The sequence below is a fragment of the Nansenia antarctica genome, assembly GCF_963989245.1.
Source record: "Nansenia antarctica genome assembly, chromosome: 5".
NCBI classification, from domain to species: domain Eukaryota; kingdom Metazoa; phylum Chordata; class Actinopteri; order Argentiniformes; family Microstomatidae; genus Nansenia; species Nansenia antarctica.
This window is the reverse complement of record NC_137690.1, coordinates 48,244,064-48,266,563: the sequence shown is the minus strand read 5'-3', so window position 1 is coordinate 48,266,563 and position 22,500 is coordinate 48,244,064. Positions and strand designations below refer to the sequence as shown.

The window sequence follows — 22,500 nt, the reverse complement described above, 5'->3', positions numbered from 1 at the left end:
AGACAGGGAGAGAGACAGAGAGAGAGAGAGAGAGAGAGAGAGAGAGAGAGAGAGAGAGAGAGAGACAGGGAGAGAGACAGGGAGAGAGAGAGAGAGAGACAGGGAGAGAGACAGGGAGAAAGACAGGGAGAGAGAGAGAGAGACAGGGAGAGAGAGACAGGGAGAGGGAGACAGGGGGAGAGAGACAGGGAGGGAGACAGGGAGAGAGACAGGGAGAGAGAGTGAGAGGGAGTGAGTGAGAGAGAGAGAGAGAGACAGGGAGAGAAACAGGGAGAGAGACAGGGAGAGAGAGTGAGAGAGACAGAGAGAGAATATTACAGAACATTATTACATTATTGCCATGACGTCGTAAACAGTTGTGACATAAATCCCTCAACAAGTATTGAATTACAGACTTGCAGTCTCATCCATCAGAAAACAGACATCGACCCCCCCAACACCCCACACCCCCAGAGCAAAGGGCCAAGGAACTAATCAACTGTCTGCTGAAGCATTTCTGTCTGTCACCACAAAGCAAACATTGGGAAATATCATGGGACCAAAAACTGTAGGAGCACACCCAACCGGTGATACAACAGAGACAGAAGAGACAAAGACAGAGTGGTTTAAATTTCGGTCCTTCCAGATTCGCTAAACAGTCAGCACAGATCACCATATTTCTCACTCTGTTTTGTAGATTCAACCTTCTCTGATGTCCCTGTCCCTCCTCTACCCCCCCTCTCTCTCTCCATTTCTTTCTCTCTCTTCTATACTTTTTCTCTATGCTATGCTTTTTTTTCGTCTCCCTTCTTTTCCTATCCCCTCTTTCACTTCTCCCATCCACCCTTCCCTCTTCAACCTTTCCTCATCCACTCTGCCCTCTTCAACCTCCCCCCCATCCCCTCTCCCCTCTTCACCTCTCCTCATCCCCTCTCCCCTCTTCAACCTCTCCCCCATCTCCCCTCTTCTCTTGCCCTCATTACCCAGTGTGCACTATTTATGTCCTCATTTAATCTTAATGGCGCTGCATAGACCCCTCCGTAGGGCACTTCCTGCGAAAGGGCACAGATCATGTGTGTGTGATTGGCTTACAGACTCCCTGGTGTGTGTGTGTGTGTGTGTGTGTGTGTGTGTGTGTGTGTGTGTGTGTGTGTGTGCACGCATGTGTGTGTGTGTGCGCATGCGTGTGTGTGTGTGCGCGTGTGTGTGTGTGTGTGTGTGTGTGTGTGTGTGTGTGTGTGTGTTGTGTGGATTATTTACAGCTTGATGTTTGCGTGGCAGAAGCCCCTTCAACTTGGGCAAACAACTGTGCTTTGACAGCAGTCCTAATGAGCTGTGCCTGTTTCCCTCCCAGGATCCCTCTATCATTATAGTGTACATCCCTCCCTCCCTCTCTCTCTCTCTCTCTCTCTCTCTCTCTCTCTCTCTCTCTTACCCCCACTCTCTCTCTCTCTCTCTTTCTCTCTCTCTTATGCTCTTTCTCTCTTACGCTCTCTCTTATGCTGTCTCTCTTACGCTCTCTCTCTCTCTTATGGTTTCTCTCTCTTATGCTCTCTCTCTCTCTTACACTCTCTCTCTCTTATGCTCTCTCTCTCTTACACTCTCTCTCTCTCTTATGCTCTCTCTCTCTCTTATGCTCTCTCTCTTACACTCTCTGGGCCCTATTATTCACTTCATAAGTCTTAAGCAATAAGACGAGGCGGTAGATCTAAACTTAAGACGTGGAGGCGTGGTCAAGGCCACTTTGCTATTATGCGTGCGGTAGTGGGCGCCTAAGACCCGGCGCTAAGCCCAGAAATTAGTCATGGGTGTGTTTTGGGCGTCTTCTCAATCAACCCAATCAGCGTGCCAGGTGCCATTCCCTTTAAGAACCGGCTGCGTTAAGTCATAAGCGCTATGCTATTATGTAGTTCATAGGCACTAGACTTCATGCACGTTTTGAAACACGAGCGCGCCTCCGCGGTTTGCGCATGCGCGCTGACCCAAGTCGGTCGGCGCGCATGCGCAAACCGCGGAGGCGCGCTCGTGTTTCAAAACGTGCATGAAGTCTAGCGCCTAAGAACTTTTCAAACCACTTCTTAGCGCTAGGCGCAAAGTCAGATCGCATAATAGCAGGGGCGCCTAGCGCACTTCATTAACATATGAACACTCCCACAATGAGTAATATATGCACGGGAGTCTTACGTCTTATGTGTGGGCGCCTAGCGACACCTGCATAATAGCAGTAGCGCGTATGAAGCGCATAATAAGGTTGGCGGTAGGTCTTAACCTGGCGGTGCGTCTTAATTAAGACTTAAGACGGCAAGTTAAGAAGTGCATAATAGGGCCCCAAGTCTCTTATGCTCTCTCTCTCTGCCTCTCTCTCTTACTCTCTTACTCTCTCTTACTCTCTCTTACTCTCTCTCTTACACTCTTTCTCTCTCTTACTCTCTCTTACTCTCTCTTTCTCTCTCTCTCTCTCTCTCTCTCTCTCTCTCTCTCTCTCTCTCTCATGCTCTCTCTTTCCCTCCCACATAAAGCCTTCCCAAACCATCCTGGACCATGAACCGTCCCATGCCTCTTCCTTCTTCTCTGTTCTTGTTCTTCTTTTCTCCTCACTCCCCCCTTACTTACTTCTCTTCCCTCCCTCTCTCTCTCTCTCTCTCTCTCTCTCTCACTCTCTCTCTCTCTCTCTGTCTCATGTCTCTTAACCCCCCCCCAGGATATTGTGCCCCAGCACACACATACATGTCTAGAATAACAACGCCTCACACCATGCCTTGGTGGGTTAGACATTTGAAATTGTTTGACATTTAGCAGACACTTTTATCCAACGTGACTTAGAACAAGTACATTTGTATAAAGTATGTTTATCAACTAACCCTAACCCTATCAGTTGTCATAAGCAAAAGGTAGGTTAGGGTTGGTTAGGTAGGTTATGGTTGGTTAGGTAGGTTATGGTTGGTTAGGTAGGTTAGGGTTGGTTAGGTAGGTTATGGTTGGTTAGGTAGGTTAGGGTTGGTTAGATTGGTTAGGTAGGTTAGGGTTGGTTAGGTAGGTTAAGGTTGGTTAGGTATGTTAGGGTTGGTTAGGTAGGTTATGGTTGGTTAGGTAGGTTATGGTTGGTTAGGGTTGGTTAGGTAGGTTAGGGTTGGTTAGGTAGGTTATGGTTGGTTAGGTAGGTTAGGGTTGGTTAGGTAGGTTAGGTAGGTTAGAGTTGGTTAGGTTGGTTAGGTAAGTTAGGGTTGGTTAGGTTGATTAGGTAAGTTAGGGTTGGTTAGGTAGGTTAGGGTTGGTTAGGATGGTTAGGGTAGGTTAGGGTTGGTTAGGTAGGTTAGGTTGATTAGGGTTGGTTAGGTAGATTAGGGTTGATTAGGTTGGTTAGGCAGATTAGGGTTGGTTAGGGTAGGTTAGGGTTGGTTAGGTAGGTTAGGGTTGGTTAGGGTTGGTTAGGGTTGGTTAGGCAGGTTAGGGTTGGTTAGGTAGGTTAGGGTTGGTTAAGTAGTTAGGGTTAGGGTTGGTTAAGGCAGGTTAGGGTTGGTTAGGTAGGTTAGGGTTGGTTAGGGTAGGTTAGGTTAGGTTAGGTAGGTTAGGTTAGGTTAGGTAGGTTAGGGTTGGTTAGGCAGGTTAGGGTTGGTTAGGTAGGTTAGGGTATGTTAGGGTTGGTTAGGTAGGTTAGGTTGATTAGGTAAGTTAGGGTTGGTTAGGTAGGTTAGGTTGATTAGGTAAGTTAGGGTTGGTTAGGGTAGGTTAGGTTAGGTAGGTTAGGGTTGGTTAGGCAGGTTAGGGTTGGTTAGGGTTGGTTACGTAGGTTAGGGTTGGTTAGGGTAGGTTAGGTTAGGTTAGGGTTGGTTAAGTAGGTTAGGGTTAGGGTTGGTTAAGTAGGTTAGGGTTAGGGTTGGTTAAGTAGGTTAGGGTTGGTTAGGTATGTTAGGGTTGGTTAGGGTTGGTTAGGTAGGTTAGGGTTGGTTAGGTAGGTTAGGTAGGTTAGGTTGGTTAGGGTTGGTTAGGTTGGTTAGGCAGATTAGGGTTGGTTACGTAGGTTAGGGTTGGTTAGGTTGGTTAGGTAGGTTAGGGTAGGTTAGGTTAGGTAGGTTAAGGTTAGGGTTGATTAAGTAGGTTAGGGTTGAAACGAAACTTATCAAAATAAGCCTGGATTTTCCTTTAGCAGCGTTGATGGAATACCCCCAGACCTTCCAAGCTTGCTTGGGAAGAAATGTCTGGAGACCGATTATATGGCAATATTACCACAAAAAAAGCAGTAACAAACATCTTTCCAAAGCCAAGGGTCCTGAATCAATAAAAGAATTGCATTGTGCAGGTGTTCAAAACCGTCAATAGAACACTGTCGAATCTGGTATTTGCGGATCAAATCACATCTGTGGATTTCATTTGTTTACAGAATTCTGGGACTAACATTCCACAGGCTGGTTCCATGGACGCAGATTAAGGCCTGGACTACACGTATATGGAGATTGTTTTAAGCAGATATTTTCGTCCTCGTTTAAAAAAAAAACTCTGTCCAAACCACAAAAATATCTCTGTCCATACGAAAAGCCAAAACTGAACACGATCTGTCAAATACCGTAGAAGAACGTTATGGGCATGCGCAGTCAGTTGTAATCAAACGGCGGAAGTGACTCAAAACGTAAACAGACCAAACTCTTTGGAACAGACAGAAAAGAAAAATACAAAACAGACAGAAAAGCCAGTTATGGTGACCAAGAAGAAAGCAAAAACACTTATTTTGTGTGGACCAGAGATGAAGTTGAGCCATTGTTGCTGTTGACAACCGTTTTGCTTCAATGCGCATGTGTGAACGGCTTGACGCTTGACGTCATTGCATCAACACCATCTCCGTTTAACATAACCACACTGATCCACTCAATCGGATATTTTTTTATTTCTTCACTTTTTTATCAGTTTAGAGAAATCTCCGTCAATGTGAGTGAAAAACGCTGTGTTCGTATGGTTGAGAGGCCCAATGGACCTATCGCTAAGCCACGCCCCAAAATAGAAATTGTCCAATCATATCACAGCAAAAGTCACTACAGGCAGAAAACTCGGACAAACAACAGCTAATGGGCCCTATTATGCACTTCTTAACTTGCCGTCTTAAGTGTTAATTAAGACGCACCGCCAGGTTAAGACCTACCGCCCCCCTTATTATGCGCTTCATACGCGCTACTGCTATTATGCAGGTGTCGATAGGCGCCCACACATAAGACGTAAAACTCCCGTGCATATATTGCTCATTGTGGGAGTGTTCATATGTTAATGAAGTGCACTAGGCGCCCCTGCTATTATGCGATCTGACTTTGCTCCTATCGCTAAGAAGTGGTTTGAAAAGTTCTTAAGTTAGACTTCATGCACGTTTTGAAACACGAGCGCGCCTCCGCGGTTTGCGCATGCATGTGGGCACACATGAACACGCACGTGGCTCCACGGCAAGACGTCAATTACGGTCACAGTATAAATGCTTTATTTCAGAAGGGAGAGGCAGAGAAGCGCGCTGACCTCCTTCTCAGGACTTCCATAATAGCATAGCGCTAATGACTCAACGCAGCCGGTTCTTAAAGGGAATGGCACCTGGCACGCTGATTGGGTTGATTGAGAAGACGCCCAAAACACACCCATGACTAATTTCTTTGCTTAGCGCCGGGTTTTAGGCGCCCACTACAGCACGCATAATAGCAAAGTGGCCTTGACCACGCCTCCACGTCTTAAGTTTAGATCTACCGCCTCGTCTTATTGATGAAGTGCATAATAGGGCCCAATATCTGATGGTGTCATCTTTAAAAAAACATGTCTATTACTTGCTGTGGTAAATCAGAAATCAGAAATTTGCCAACTCCCACCATTGTAAGTCATTGAATGTGATTCACATGCGGGATGACCTGGCCTGGAAGGACAACACAAAAGGCACCATCAAGAGGGCACAACAGCGGCTATACACCCTGAGATGCCTCAGGAAAGAACACAACAAGCAGGAGATACTGGTGGCCTTCTACCGCGGCGCAGTGGAGAGCATCCTCACCTACGGCATATCTGGTTCTACAGCTGCACAACAGCGGAGAGAAACGCGCTACAGAGAGTCGTGAGAACAGCACAGAAGATCACCGGCGCCCCCCTCCCCTCTCTGGAAGAGCTGTACAACACACGCTGTCTCAGGAAGGCCTCCAAGATCTCCAGGGACCCGACCCACCCTGGGCACGTACACTTTATCAGGCTGCCCTCGAAAAGGAGGTACAGGACCCCGGCCGCTAAGACAAACAGACTGAAGAACTGCTTCTACCACAGGGCCGTCAAGGCCCTGAACACAGCAAAGGCCTACGTTCTGGGCCCAGGACAGTCTGGACGGATTGTATGGCAGCTAGTGCTGAGGCACAAACATGTACATTTCAAGCCTGCAAACTGTGACACTTTAAATAACGTGAAAAAATACTTTTGTGCAATATGACAACCCTAGTTGACTATCTGTGCAGTATAGTACAGTGGATTGTGTACATAGCCTTTATTTATGTAAACCAGCTCCTTACCTTCTTGTGATTTTATTCTTTTTCTAAAAGTTTTTTTTTTTTTTTTTTTTTTCTTTCCTAACACCAGGGGAGCCACCCCTCCTAAATTTCGTTGTTTGGTACCTGTACTGTAGCAATGACAATAAAGTCCATTCATTCATTCATTCATTCATTCATTCATTCATTCAGTCACGGTCGGTCAGTCAGTCACTGTCAGTGAAGCGTTGTTTGTGTTTAGAAACGTGTAGTCCAGGCCTAAGACTAATCCTAGACTAAAAAGCATCCTCAATGGACATTTTTCCATCGCAAGTGTGATTTAAACCTGGACTAGGCTTAAACCTTGTCTGTGAAACCGAACCCAATGTGTTTATAGAGAAATTACTCCCAAATGTGATTCCCAACTAAGAGTTACAGTACTCAAAGCTCTTCCAATGTCATCCCCATAGGAGACCAAGAACTGTTCTTGTGATTGTTCCTCCTCTCTTCTCTATACTGTCCATCCCAGTGAAACCTCTTACACAGGGTCTGGCAGAGTGAGTGTGTCTCCTTTAGTCTTGTTGCTGGTGCTTACTGCCCCCCCCCCCCCCAGGGTGCATTAAAAGCCTAAGTACTTCTGTCAGGGTAATGAGGCTTGAGAGACACAACCAGAGACACAACCAGAGAGGAGAGCAGTCACCTCAGAGACGCACTGAGCTGGTCTGATAGGGAATTACTTGTCTTCAGACTTACATCTTTCTCTCTCAGGATTGATCCGATGGTTGTCTCGGTCTCTTCCCTATACATTTTTTATGGCCTGAAGTTGCTTTCTCTTTCTCTCCCTCTCCTCTCTCTCCCTATATTGTAATTCACTGCCCATTACAGACCCATGCCACCACCCTCCCTTTGAAAACATGACAGAGATGCTTCTGTCTGTATAAATATTTGACCCCCCCCCCCCTCCTCCAACATTGAGCCCGCTAAATGTTCTTATTTGTTCCATAAAGGACAGTGTTTTTAGGCAATTCTACTTCATTTGTACAAATACACTCAGTAGCAACATTTCAGCTAAAACTGTGATATAATCATTGGCACTAACATTTATAATATACAGTATTAATCATATTATTCATTAGTAATATTTATAATCATAATAGGAGTTCAATACCAGGCTCTGGCGACAATGCCTTGGTCAGATTGTCAAACAAAACTATACAAAACTTTTCATTTGAAAAACGTTGGATCAGAATAATACAGATAATTTTTTGCTATCCAGGATCCGATCGAGTTGTACGATTTCCCCAATACTGCTAAAAATATGTGAGATAGGTCTGATCCTGGATAGTAAAACATAATCAGGATCATTCTGATGTAGATTAAACATAAGAATACTGGACCTTGATGATTAATTTATTTAATGTTCGCTCACTCCTTAGGTAGCAACTTGCGTTCTGGTAGATATCACACTGGTTAGGCCACTCCTAAAGATGTAGATGAACTAAAGCACTAGATAACAGTACTCAAGATAACACACACACACACACACATACACACACACACATACACACACACACACACACACACACACACACACACAGATGACTCACATACAATCCATCCATTAACATTTACATTTTTGGCATTTAGCAGACGCCTTTATCCAAAGCGACTTACAACACATACTAAGTAATCCTAAATCTAAGTAAGTGAATCATTTATCCATCAGGACCAGGGGCCATTGGCAGTTACAATCCTATCATACCCAGGCAACTATCACTTATTCTATCCATCCTTCTATCTCTCTGCCTTCCCCCCCTCTATTTTTCTCAATATTTCCCCTTCGGACTTGCATTATGTCTTCACCTCCTTCCCACTCCTCTTCTCCTCCTCCCCCCATCCCTCCCCTCCTCCCCGTATCCCTCCCCTTAACCTCTTTATTCCCCTATGCCCTCCGGCAGCACAAACAAGGTAATAATTAAAAAGCTCAGGATCAATTGAGCAAATTATTTCACAGTATGCTGCACCTGGAAACACACACACACTTTACACACTTACACACTTACACACGTACACACTTACACACACTCACACGCACACACTTACACACACTTACACACGCACACGCATGCACGCACACACGCACGCACACACTCACACATTCGCACTCGCGCACACACACACACACACACACACACACATACACATACACATACACATACTCACACACACACATGGATACCCACACTTTGTTACTGTGGTTAAGGGCTTTAAGAGCTCATTAGGGATCCTTTATGGCATTTTACTCCAGTGGAGAACAATCTGAGGCATTTACAAGCTCCTGCAAAACCCATGCTGCAGCACGCATGCAGACACACACACACACACACACACACCCACACACACACACTCACGCACTCACACACTCACACTCGCACACACACACACACACACACACACACACACTCACACTCACAAACACACAAACACACACAAACACACACACACACAATAATTTTATTTTGTTATTTGTTACTACTTCTCACACCTATGTCCAGGTGTGTCCAACCGCAGCAGCTGTTAACAGGGACAGGATATGTTCACCAGGAGGTGTTCATGTCTGAGCAGGCAGGAGGGCCGACCCCAGGGGGCGTAGGTGAAAGGTCACCTCTGATTTAATGTCCTGAACTGCGAATAGGGAGGACCCTGCCTTGGCCTCATGTGTTCTAAGACATGAGCTCAATCAGCCGGGTTGAAGGGCCTACCTTACTAGGGCCTACCTTACTATGTATTAGGTTGTATTAGGTTCATCCATTCATTAATGCAGTCAATCAAGGGCACGTAAGTGGCGTAGCACACTAAGGCCCATGCCATATTCTCCATTTCATCCCCCCCTCTCTCTCACCCATCCTTGCTGTCTCTCTCTACTGTCTCTATCCCAATAAAGGAGAAATGCCCTAAAAAATGCAGTCAATCATTCCTTATTCAGGCTGTCCTCACTTACCCCCTCTTCATCCCCTATGGGACATAAGGCTTCAATGAAGCTCTCTCCAATTACATTTTTGTTGGTTCGTATTCCAATTTCTATCCTATTCAGGCTGTCATTCTATTCTTTTTGTTCATTCAACTGCTATTGAAGCTGAGCAGAACTTGAGAAATTTTCTTCAGAATGATTAGGTGAATAAAACAACTGTAATCCCAGTTCTCTGAAGAAGATGAGGGGAAGCTCATTTCAGGCTACACCTTAACAACCGTAAGTGAATCATCTAACCATTAGTCATAGCAAGAAAAGGTAATCTATGCTAGGGCCAGGGGCCATTGTTAGTTATTTTTCTTTATTTACAGTAGAGAAACTGTACAGGGGGGTAGTGGGGATGAAGAGGTCTGTAGCCTGAAGAGATGGAGGTCTTCGGTCTACGGCGGACAATTGGTAGTGACTCTGCAGTCCTGACAACAGTCAGGTTGTTTGGTTGCTTGTTCCACCAGCGGGGCAAATAATCTGATGCGAGCTGCTACCGGGAGCCAGTGAAGGGTGGCGAAGGAGGGGGGTGACATGGGCGAATTTGGGGAGATTGAGCACCAGATTGGGCGACAGCATTCTGGATGAGCTACAGAGGTCTGATGGAGGAGGCGGGGCACCCGGTCAGGAGTGCGTTGCAGTAGTCAAAGCGGGAGATCGCAAAATCGCTGGGCCAAGAGTTGTGCTGCTCCTCTGGTGAGGGATGGACATATCCTTCTGATGTTGTAGAGGAAGAATCTGCAGGAGCGTGTTGTCGCTGCGATGTTCGCCGCACAGGATAAGTGGTTGTCAAGGATCACCCCGAGGTGTTCACATCTCACGCCCTTAACACCTCAGATCTGTCCATGTCTAGTGCGGGCAGCAGGTGTTCAGACGAGTGTAAGTGAGGAGCCTCAAGCCTTGTTCACGCCGAACAGTAAGATGAGATATTCATAAATCACACATTCGCCCGCTTACGACTATTCTGTGAACTTCAGTGCCTCTCCCTGGCCTCGTTTTCGGGGGGGAAACCGGGATCAGAAGCCGGCGCTAAAAGGCTTCAAACTTCTGCTCACCCCTGCAATCACACGCCTTCAGGGTCTTGATTGACAGCGGTTGGAAACACATTCCGTGTGAACTGAGACCCTTAGTGGACTGCACCCTGTGCCTAGACGTTTTCCCAATGTAGCACGTTGAAAACAAGTCATCACTCGCTCGATGCACGTGCAACACTGACTCTCTGCTCTCTCTGTGTGAAACATGCGCTGTTAATACACGGCAAGAATAACACAGGACTATCAGGTGGGCTGACGTTGGGGGGGGTGGGGGGGGCGGGGTTGAGGGGCTAGCAGCAAGGCCCGCGGTGGCTATGGGCAGCGCTAAATGGATAGGCGTAGTATATGGACCTACAGTAAATAAAAATATAACATTAAACATTCAAACACGCTCCCGGAAGATCACGAATATGGGTGGGTAAGATGCACATTTGCTCATTTGAAACAAACTGTCGATTCAAGATGTTGCTGAAAACTATGTCGAAATGCATGAAATGCACTTACAGAAGCCAACATTTTGCTGGAAAAGAACTTCCAGAAACCTCAATCGAAATTATGATTATGAATTGTAGGGGTGTGCAACACTCGCACACACACACACACACACACACACACACACACGTCCACACCCACCCACCCACACACACATGCAGACAACTAGTATTATGACAACCATTTACAACCATTCTTGTAACAGAGTACATGAACAGGCATAGCCGTTGCCAATGAATGAGATGTATGAGATATCCCAACACCTCATCACTGAACCACTGAGGCAGCCTGGAGAGATCATAATGATGGCTGTTTGTGGCTTAACAGTCTGTCACTAATGATGATGTGATATCTATCCATCCCTGCGGTTCATGTATTCCAGCTGGAGGATTTGCAACACACAGCACAATCCAGTCCATGGAGCCAGAATACTTAACAGCAACCACAGATTAATGCACCACAAACACAGTGCGCATGCGCACACACTCACACTCACACACACACACACACACACACACACACACAGTGGCGCACACACACATGCTACATTGTACACTTATAAACACAAACACACACACATATATAAACACACATACACACACACACACACACGATTGAGGGGTTATTGTAGGGTATTGCGTAGGGTTACACAGTTTTACAAGGACGACCGTAAAACAAATGGCTGTCATAACCGTTTCAATTCATTGATTTATAGATATACTTAGATATGCTACCCAATAGCAGGAGTGTAAATTAATGACTATTAACAGTTGTTTTGCTACCTTAATCTGCCTATCCATCAAACTGTCTCCATCTTCTCCTCCCAAAGGCAGTGCATTTTGAGGGTCTTGGCCATTTATTGCGTATCAGCAATTATTCACGAGGGAGAAGGATCTGGTCAGACTGCACATGTACAGCACCAGTCAACGGTTTGGACACACTTCCCCATTCAATTGAATACTTACTGTAGCCGTCACAAAAGTGTTGGCTAACATGTTTCGTCCTGTGAGGCGAAGAGAGCATAAGGCCCTAGACATTACACACGTTAACACTAGAACAGCTGTGCCTTTTTTACCTACTAAAAGGTACAACGCTCTACAATGCTCAAGCTGCTGTTTACACACAACGACCACTAGTTGGCCGCTTGTAAATTAGCCTGCTTCCTACACAGAAAAACTGCAAAATAGCTTTATATTAGCTAATCCTGATGTGATTTTTTGAAAATGCAGGGATACTGGGGGGTAGAACGCACATATCTAGGAAAAGCTGTGAAAGGAGGGTCCTGAAATGTGATCGAGTGCAAAGATATAAAATTGTTCTTTACTCAAATGACCCCTCATGGCTGTTCTAGTGTTAAGAGACCATAAAGCCCTAGACATTACACACATTAAGCTAAAACAGTAAGGATGAGTATGAGTGTTCAAAGAGCTTATGAGGCCTTCATATCATCAGGAACATTATACACGTTAAACCATGGAGGACAAGGTGGGGTGGCTGTGGCTCAGGAGGTAGAGCTGGCGTCTAATGACCTACATCTAACGATCGCAAGGTCGTGGCAGTTGGATCCCCGGCTGTCCACGTGTCGAGGTGTCCTTGGGCAAGACACTGAATCCCAAAATGCTCCCAATGAGCGACCCGGCGCCTTGCATGGTAGCTTGCTGCCGTGTGTGTGAGTGGGTGAATGAGAGGCCATTGTAAAGCGCTTTGGAATAAGGCGCTGTATAAGTGCAGTCCATTTAGTGTTGTGCCTCCTAATCTGACACGCCCCCGTGAGCCTCGTTCTGGCGCCCCCTCCCGGCCGGATTGAGTGGGCCGGATCTCTGGCTCTGTTTGCAGCAGGTGTGGGCTATTACCTTTCAGCCCAGCTGTCCCAATCACCACCTGGACAGCCGCCTACTTAACCCTGCTACAGACGGAGATCCAACGCTTGAACATAACTACTCTCTCCCGGATCTCTCTCCCTGGCTCGACCCCTGGACCCCCTCTGACTACTCTCTTCTGGATTTCCCTCCCTGGCTCGACCCCTGGACTCCCCTCTGAACTACTCTCTCCCGGATCTCTCTCCCTGGCTCGACCCCTGGACCCCCTCTGACTACTCTCTTCTGGATTTCCCTCCCTGGCTCGACCCCTGGACTCCCCTCTGGACTACTCTCTCCTGGATCACTCTCCCTGGCCCGACCCCTGGACATTCCCCTTGACTACCCCCTCTGGATCTCGGACTTTGCTCACTAGGGTAGTATCGCAGCACATAATACAACACCCCTGACCTCCTGGAAGGAGACCATCCGCCAGGTCCAAAAGAAGATCTGTGAGTGGAGTGCACGGCCTCTCACAATGACAGGCAAGATCCTGGTCCTGAAGGCTATTGTTCTTCCCATTCTCCTTTACCTGGGCAGGGTGTTTCCGCACACACACATAGTATAATTACACACCCCATAACTATCGCCTGCATCACACCTTATGTTTGTTTTTCCACTAGTTAGTGTAGGGCCTATTTCTTTGTGTATATCATCCTTAATAAATCATTGTATATTCTCCTGGCCTCTGTCTCTGTTTCTCTGGGGTTCCACCACATTTGGCTTTTCCAGTTTTAAGGTGTGCATAACATTTAGTCCATTTTACAAGGTGAGCCAACATGAGCTTAAGACAAACGTTCACAGCGTTCCTATTGTTTCGCAGCATTCCCGGTCCTTATTTTTTCCACAGACTGCAGACGAAAATGGATGCTGTGTGAACCCTCCGGCTCCTCCAGTCTCTGTGGTAATAGCAGTCCACCACAAATTATTCTGGCCCTGTCCATCCGGTAATGTCATGTCAATCATGGGTCACATTAGCTTTCAACGGTCAGCATTTTTTAAATGCAGTCCATCGAAAGATCTGCTTTTTTTTTTTTTCTCACCGAAAATTAAAGAAACAGCCATTTAGCATGCTACTGTAAACTTGCAAGACACATTTTCTCCTCCAGGTCGGGGGTAATTTGCATACCCAATACATCCTACAAAGGCCACTGTCAAAGAAAAGGCTAGTCTCAGGAATATAAATATCACTGTACACTCTGGTAAACCGAGCTTCACATGCTCAATTTTAGGAGTTGTAACATAATATTTGTATTGCTAAAACACTGAGATTATCCTGAGTGCCTTGTTAATGATGTGCAGCCTTTTTGTTTTTGTTGGGCTTTGTGGACTGTGTACTTGACTGTCTCCTTGAGCTGGGGTTTCTTATTTGACATGCGGGGAGGAATGCTGTGTTTCTGCGGTAGAACTTTGATTCGGCTTGAATCCGATAGGATTCCACCGGGGATTGGGTCTCATTGAATTTCTAAGAATGAATACGGAGCGAAAAGATCAGACACAGCATTTTGGGTATTGCACCATGGGCCCAAGACCAACCCCTGAATACAGAAAGGTTCCAATCCCACCAAAAACAAAAAACGAAGATAATTGCAGACACTCTTGCAAAAACATGTAGCCTCCCCTCTGTAACACATGTAGTCTAATCTTAATTTAGAAATGTCCCCCTGTATTTATGGTCGTCTGCAAAGTCAGGTAGTCTCAGTTTTTTTTTTTAAACATGGAAATACATTTCAGTGTTGTTGAAAACCACAACACACACTCGCTAGTCAAGCCAAAATATTGCAATGCAATGGATTCAGTGAGTAATCCCCCCTGCTACCTAGCTAACTATAACACTAGCAAGTGACAACGCAGAAATGTATTTACATTTTTCAAAATAGGTCCGAACATTAAATCGCCTGTTACCCCTTTCACCAGACCCTGTCACAAATTGTGTCCACTGCACGCAGTTGTCGAGACTGTAAGATTTAGGCTGGTAGGAAACTGGCCAATCAGGCCATCCGTTTGGAACGGGTTTTCACAAAATGTGATGGTGAGAGATGTAGTTGAGTTTGACAAGAACTATCAAACCAGTTAACATGGTCGGTATGACATATGTTCATACTTTGTATGCTTCAGACTGGGTGATAGGTAGATGTTCTGTGGGGGGGGGAGAGAGAGAGAGAGAGAGATAGATAGACAGACAGATAGATAGACAGATAGATGGATAGAGCCAGCCAGAGGAGGAGATGTACAGTCTTACTGTGATAGATCAAAGGCTAACACACTAGAAGAGCTGATGGAAAACTCAGTTCTTGGCTCAGACCTCACAGCTGGATTTGATTTGCTGCCTGATACACCGGGTAAAAGATTCCTTAAACAGGGCAGGAATCAAGAACAGAGAGAATAATAAAAGGAGAAATGCAAACAATTTAATCCATGACGAATCTACTCCATCAGTGTCAGTGTTGCAGTTAAACTATACCCCAGCCGCCAGTCTCCCTAACTGCGTGACGTTTAGTTATTATATTTTTGGGATTTGGGAAATTCCAAAGGAAACAAATGTGATTATTTGCAAGAATAACTCTACTTAAATAAATACATAAATGAATAAAGCTACTTAAATAAACTGATATCTGGCCAGCCTTGATACCTTCCTGTCATTACTGGACCACTTTTGGTCTAAATGTTGTTGACCAGTACCAGATGAGAGTTGGAACTCTGCTGATGGGCCATCTTTGGTCTGAGTGTGGTTGACCAGTACCAGATGAGAGTTGGAACTCTGCTGATGGGCCATCTTTGGTCTGAGTGTGGTTGACCAGTACCAGATGAGAGTTGGAACTCTGCTTATGAGCTATCTTTGGTCTGAGTGTGGTTGACCAGTACCAGATGAGAGTTGGAACTCTGCTGATGGGCCATCTTTGGTCTGAGTGTGGTTGACCAGTACCAGATGAGAGTTGGAACTCTGCTTATGAGCTATCTTTGGTCTGAGTGTGGTTAACCAGTACCAGGTGAGAGTTGGAACTCTGCTTATGGCCCCATGGCCCCATGGTAGGAAGAATGTGGAGGCTTTAACCTCAATAAACACAACTCCATGGAAATGCTGCTTACCACATTTGAGTAACAACAACTACTCAATCCATCACTGTGCAATTGAATTCAAAGAAGAAAAAAAAAGATATATTACTCTTACCTGAATAAGAGCAAATATATAGTTAATATTATTCAAAACCTAAATGGAGTTCACACTTTTAAGTGCAAACAGAGATTATGTCCTAGTCCTGGACTAAATCTCTATTGACAGTATAGGATTAGGCCTAATCTGGGTCTGGGAAACCAGCCTTAGATGGCAAATTCCCCAAATCCATTGAAGATTTGTTATAGTTCTAGGACTAGTTTTAACTGTGTCCTGCAAAGCACACCCCCTTAAATGGTATGGCTCAGATAGCGGACTAACTGCTGAACATACAGTAACTGCAAAATAACTATCTAACGGATTTCTCTGGATGAGCCAATATCACGCTTGGTAAATCCAAAAATAAGATCAAAACCTAGAAAAGGAACACACTATCCTGAAAGGCCACCTCCCCAAGAGCCCTGTGGTGGAGCGGGTTCACTGTTAACTCTGCCTGACTGGAATGAAAAACTCCATGCAACGCTGCTCACCTTAAAAAATCATCCGTTTAAATAATTAAATAACATTTCGATCAATAGACCTTCTTCAAAATGTACATTTGTGTAACAACTCTGACTGACCTTTGAATATCACCTACACTTAAATCTCAAGTGTGTTTTTCTGCTTCAAGTGTGTGTGTGTGTGTGTGTGTGTGTGTGTGTGTGTGTGTGTGCGTGTGTGTGTGTGTGTGTGTGTGTGTGTGTGTGTGTGTGTGTGTGTGTGTGTGTGTGTGTGTGTGTCTGTGCCTGTGCCTGTGTCTGTGCGTGTGCCGGTGTCTGTGCGTGTGCGTGTGCCTGTGCCTGTGGCTGTGCCTGTGTCTGTGCCTGTGCCTGTGCCTGTGCCTGTGCCTGTACCGGTGTCTGTGCCTGTGTCTGTGCCTGTGCCTGTGTCTGTGTCTGTGCCTGTGCCTGTGCGTGTGCGCGTGCGTGTGTGGTGTCTAACCTTTGAGTATGACCTCCAGTTCATCTCGTAGGATGTCGAAGGTGCTGTACCGGGAGCTGGTCTCTGGTATGATGTTCTTCTTCAGCCAGCCTCCACAGGAGTACTGGTAGAAGTTCTCACAGGGGTCCACACTGGCGTCCATGTTCTCTATCAAACGAGAGGCTGCAATGGGACACACACACACACGGCTGTGACACACACACACACACACACACACACATATATAGTACACACAAACAAACCACAGACCCACACACACATTTTTCTTGGATTTGAGGGGCTTAGAAAATCATGTCTGCTGTTCTTCTGCTTGGCCAGTGTCGGGGATTCAGCGAGGAGTTTTTTGGCAAGGGGTAGCGGCAAGAATTGAAGAATTTATGCAAGTTATTAATGTTTGGAAGCTCTTGTAGTTATTTAGCTTTGGTGCAGAACTAGTTGTTCTTCTTGTTGAATGTTGGTCTGTGCTTCTGATTTTTTCGCTTTCTGTCAATCACGTATTCTATGTCCTGGTACTTGTTATCGAACCCGGTAACATTCTTTCCTACTGATGTAGCTGAGGTTTCACAACTGGAGGTCAGGACTGCAGTCTTCTTTAAGTGTGTCCAGAGCGCCTGGCAAGGCCGGTGGTGGCTATGGGCAGGGGCGGGCTGGGCTCAGCCCCCCCAAACGTGTGTCTTATCTACACGTGCATCTTACCCATATTCGTGACATTCCTGGGGCGTGTTTGAATGTTTAATGTCATATTTGTATTTACTGTAGGTCCATATACTACGTCTATCCATTTTGCACTGCCCATAGCCACTGCGGGCCTTGCAGCTACGCCCTCCCCCGTCAGCCCACCCAAGGTGTTGATTTTGGCGCCGGGCCTAGCTCCAGGACCAGCTTCCAGAAGCTTCCAGAAGCTTTTTTTAAATGTTTTTATTTGACATGCAATCAACTTGTCAATCAATTGTTGGAATTTTTTATTTTTTTGCTCTAGTCACAGGGTCAGCCATAGTTGGCATCCCTGGAGCAGTTAGGGGTTAAGAGCCTTGCTCAAGGGCACATGCAGCTCCCTCCTGGGGCGGGGATCGAACCAGCGACCTTCCAAATGCTTGCTGGTTGTGAAGTGCCCTGGCCAGTTGTTCCACAAGTTGTTTCTTGTCTGTTGATAAACCTTTTTCAGTGGAGTTTTGTTTAATGTATTTAGACAGGTAGGTACAGATATCGATGTGTATTGGTATTACCATAGGCTTAAAGTATGTTTTAAAGATGCAATGCATAATATGCCTCTCTGACTGGGTGAGCAGTGTAGCAACAAGTAGAGGCAGCACTCAAAATAACTCTCTTGTAAAATGTTGTTAGATCATTGATGACAAAACATCAGGTGTGGGATCAAAGATGCCGAGTGAGAATTCACCTAAGCTAACACACACACACACACACACACACACACACACACACACACACACAAACAGGACTTACCTGACTGAGTGCAGTCCGCAGTGGTACAGACGTCATCTAAAAAAGGAAACAACAAAACAGATCAAACAAGGTTAATTGCAACCAACATTCTGAATGGTGCGATCATAAGCCGGTCAATGGTGCGATCATAAACTGGTCTCTTGTTGAACCAGATAAAGCTGATTGAGACTGTTACATCTCTTTGAGGTTGACCAACGAAGGATCGATTAGGCTGTTATTATTTCTTTCATCCTATTCCGTCCTTGGGAATTATTTCATAAGTGAGAAATGACTACAACGTGGTTTGTACTGTCGGAGACAGTCAAAGACGATACTGTATGCTCCGCATGTCCCTATCCCTCTAGTGATTTCTGAGTGGTTGGTAATTCAGGTAGAGAGTCTCAGAGACTGTGTTTCCCGCCGTCTGCTATGAAAGCAAACTCACACTTGAATACCTAATTCTATCTCCGATCGTTCGGTTGGCAAATTGCCCTCAAACAAGGTTTTCCTCATCCCCTGTCTTCTGAATAAAACTTCTGAGTTGACATGATATAATACGAGATGAGGATGCCTCAGACATCATGCATTACAGAAACATTGCCCCACATCTATTGGAAAGCCTCCTCCTACACTTAAAAACAATAAAAAACCAAGCCTATGTGCCACCCTCAATCACTACATATCTGTTTAATGAGTGTTGTAAAGCTGATAGCATCTATCTGGTAAACAGTTCAAACAGCACTTCAGTCAGTACCAGTCGGCTCCCTCTCAATGTCAATCATTTATCTAGAGTTTAGATCATTATCACCATGTTGCTTACACAGTCATATTCACTACCCTCCACACCCAGTGTTATAAAGCCTGCTCATGATCTTGTTTAATCATCCACATCCACCCTAATGCTGTAGTCAACAATATATAAACCGTGTGCTAAATAAATAAACTAAAGAGCCACCCACGGCCCTCTTTGCTAAGCTGCCTGGTCTTAAGCAGTGAGTGGATGACTCCCCCAACAGGCAAACTGTTTACGTAAATCTAAGGGCCTTTTCTTTTCTTATTTTTTCCAGTGTACACGTGTCCAGACTGTTCATATCTCTGAACATCAACGTGGTAGGCTCTAAGAGCCTCAAACACACCGGACGCCTGTGTAACTGGCGGAAAAAGCTGTGGCTCTTACCGTTGCGGCTTCCATACTGGAAGCGTGTCTTCTGTGGTTCTAACTGCGGAGCTGCCACTGCCAGCCCTATCTTTGCTTATCGAGTTTTGCCTGTAACGCACACGGCACGCGTAAAAAAATAGGCGAGAGTCCTAATCACCTAGATGGCGCGTTGCGGCAGCCAGAATGAGACACGCTTGAGACGCGCGCCTCACGCATAGGCTGCTCTAACCCGTTAACATGGGCGCAGAAATGAAACGCACACGCGCTGCTGAGGTTGACGCTTGCGGTGTGTTTGAGTTGGAAAGGAAGGGGATAGGTTCAAATGGAACTGGTCCACTGATAAAGACCTTTGCTATGCTAGGCCGTTCCCCTACATTCTTCTCCATGGCTCAGTGGTCAGCCCTTGTACCGGGTTTCTAAACACACAGCTCAGGAGGTCCGCCTCGTCAACCGGCTTTAAATCCTTCACCTATGCAGTGTTTCCCTGCAGTACCATGGTCTGGGAGAAGGTCATGGTCCACCGACGACAGTGGAGGTCTAGTTAACTTAAGTCAAAAAATTATAGCGCAACCTGTGGAGTTCCCCAGGGGTCCATTTTAGGACCGTTGCTTTTTAGCCTATACATGCTACCCCTCAGTTCTGTTATCAAGAAGCATAGCGTTAACTACCACAGCTATGCTGACGACACTCAGCTTTATATCTCAGTAACTCCCAACGACTACAAGATGATCGACCACCTGATAGATTGTATTGCCGATATTAATATTTGGATGACACAAAACTTTCTCCAACTCAATCAAGAAAAAACAGAGGTATTGATCATTGGCGAGAAAACTGGGAGAGAGAAATTATCTGCACACTTGAAAACACTAGCTCTTAACACTAAGTGTCAGGCCAGGAATCTTGGTGTCATAATTGACCCAGATCTAAATTTTGAAACTCATATTAATAACACTATTAAAACATCCTTCTACCATCTAAGAAACATCACTAAGGTACAATCATTTCTCTCCCAGGCAGACACTGAAAAATGAATGCATGCGTTTGTTACTAGTAGGCTAGATTACTGTAATGCTCTCCTGACAGGTCTCCCCAAAAAAATGATAAATAGACTACAAATGGTTCAAAATGCTGCTGCTCGTGTCCTTACTAGGACCAAACGGAGAGCGCACATCACACCTGTCTTGAGATCACTACACTGGCTCCCTGTCAGTCATAGAATAGACTTTAAGATCCTTTTACTAGTTTATAAATCACTTCACTGTGATGCACCCAATTACATGGTGGACATGCTCATAAGATACACACCAGCTAGACCCCTACGGTCTAGTGGCACGGAACTTTTAATAGTGCCAGAGGCTAGGACAAAGAGATTTGGAGGATCAGCTTTTAGCATATATGCTCCTAGATTGTGGAACACCCTACCTGAGGGCCTGAGGTTGTCTAAAACTCAGGACATTTTTAAGCGTGACCTCAAAACCTACTTATTCAATGTCGCCTTTTGATACTAAGGGAGACATTGGACATCATAGAACTAGGATCACTAGGCCATTACACCATACTCGTGTTTTTGAGATTTGTATTGACAGGAAAATGGACCCAGGTGCTGATGAGGCACTGTCAGCTCCAAATAGCACCTAGAGCAGTACTGGAACCGGTACAAGGGTGTACCAGGACCACCATCAGGTTGTATTGCTGTCATCTTTACTGTCTCTATTGTGTTGTTGCATCATAACTGTGCTTAAGTTTCTCTTTTGGCAGGACCTGTGACCATACTGGATGCAGAACGATGCAAATACAACACAAAATTTATGGACAGTGTGTACGCCGATAATATGCAAGGAATTTTTCCTGGATACATGGTGTACAGGTTTTTGCCCTTGCTTGCTTGCTTTGTGCCGGTGGTCCTGGCCTCCCCTGGACCGCTGGGTACTGGTAAGCAAACTGGCTAGTAGTCGCTCTATTGGTAGAGGGCTGCAAGGGAATTTTTTCCTGGCTACATAGTATACAGGTTTTTTACTTTTACCTGCTCGCGGCTCTGTCAGTATTGATTGATTGATTGACTGATTGACTGAACATTTTCATTGTGTGAAGCGCATTGAGTTACATCTTGTAAGAAATGCGCTATACAAATAAAATTTGATTTGATTTGATTTTGATTAACTTGATGCCATTAGCAGTGTCATGTTTCCTTGTGGAGCATTGACCCAGTGTTGCATTAATTACTTAGACCGTAATGCCGTAGTGGCCGCCCACCATAGTCTCATAACGAACCCTCCCCACCACCCCATTGACAAAAGACTTTCGAGGGTCCGAGGTCCACTCACCAGAGTCTCAAGAAATCCTGTGGGAAACACTGACTATGAAGACATTCATGGGAGGCACTCCATAATGGGGTGAGACTCATTTTTACGGCCACATTAGTGGGTTTTAACGTTTGTGAATGTATTTATTTAAGTATTCAGAAGCCTACTTTCAGTCTTGAAGTCAAACATCAGGGTGAGACCAATGCCTGAAGTATGACCCCAAACCACATCATCCCCGGCCCGATTATTACGCTAGTGAAAGACAGACTTGTCTTATCATCCACTTCATTTAATTCAATTAATCAGTTTTATTGGCATAAGATGTGTCATGCCACTCACTGCTCTTCTGGGTGGCGAAGAGGATGATGAGGGCCACGATGACGATGAAGAGCAGGGAGACGATGGTGGTCAGGCCGATCTCCAGTGAGGTCCAACGGGGCTTCTTGGCCAACTTTGGGGGGTTGCTTTCTGTCATGCTCAACTCTCCTCCTTCAGATGCTGGCTGTAACAACTCACCTTGGGAGATAAAGTGGGAGGAAAGGGGAGGGGGGATGGGTATTAACTCACCTTTAGGAGACAAATACATACCGAAAATACACTTCATAATAGGATTGGCGATATCCAGATTTTCATACCTTCCTGGCAA

At 45.5% G+C, this 22,500-nt stretch overlaps 1 protein-coding gene across 1 annotated transcript in view; it reads right to left on the bottom strand.

Moving 5' to 3' along the window:
• Positions 1-22,500, bottom strand: part of LOC308158509 (neprilysin-like) — a gene marked incomplete at both ends in the record, with an annotated part of 50,168 nt that overhangs the window by 22,716 nt on the left and 4,952 nt on the right. The window contains 3 exons of the mRNA XM_080532148.1: positions 16,947-17,108; positions 18,411-18,446; positions 22,194-22,370. Of these exons, the coding sequence (XP_080388274.1) occupies positions 16,947-17,108; positions 18,411-18,446; positions 22,194-22,370 (375 nt within the window). The remainder of the gene's footprint in view (positions 1-16,946; positions 17,109-18,410; positions 18,447-22,193; positions 22,371-22,500) is intronic.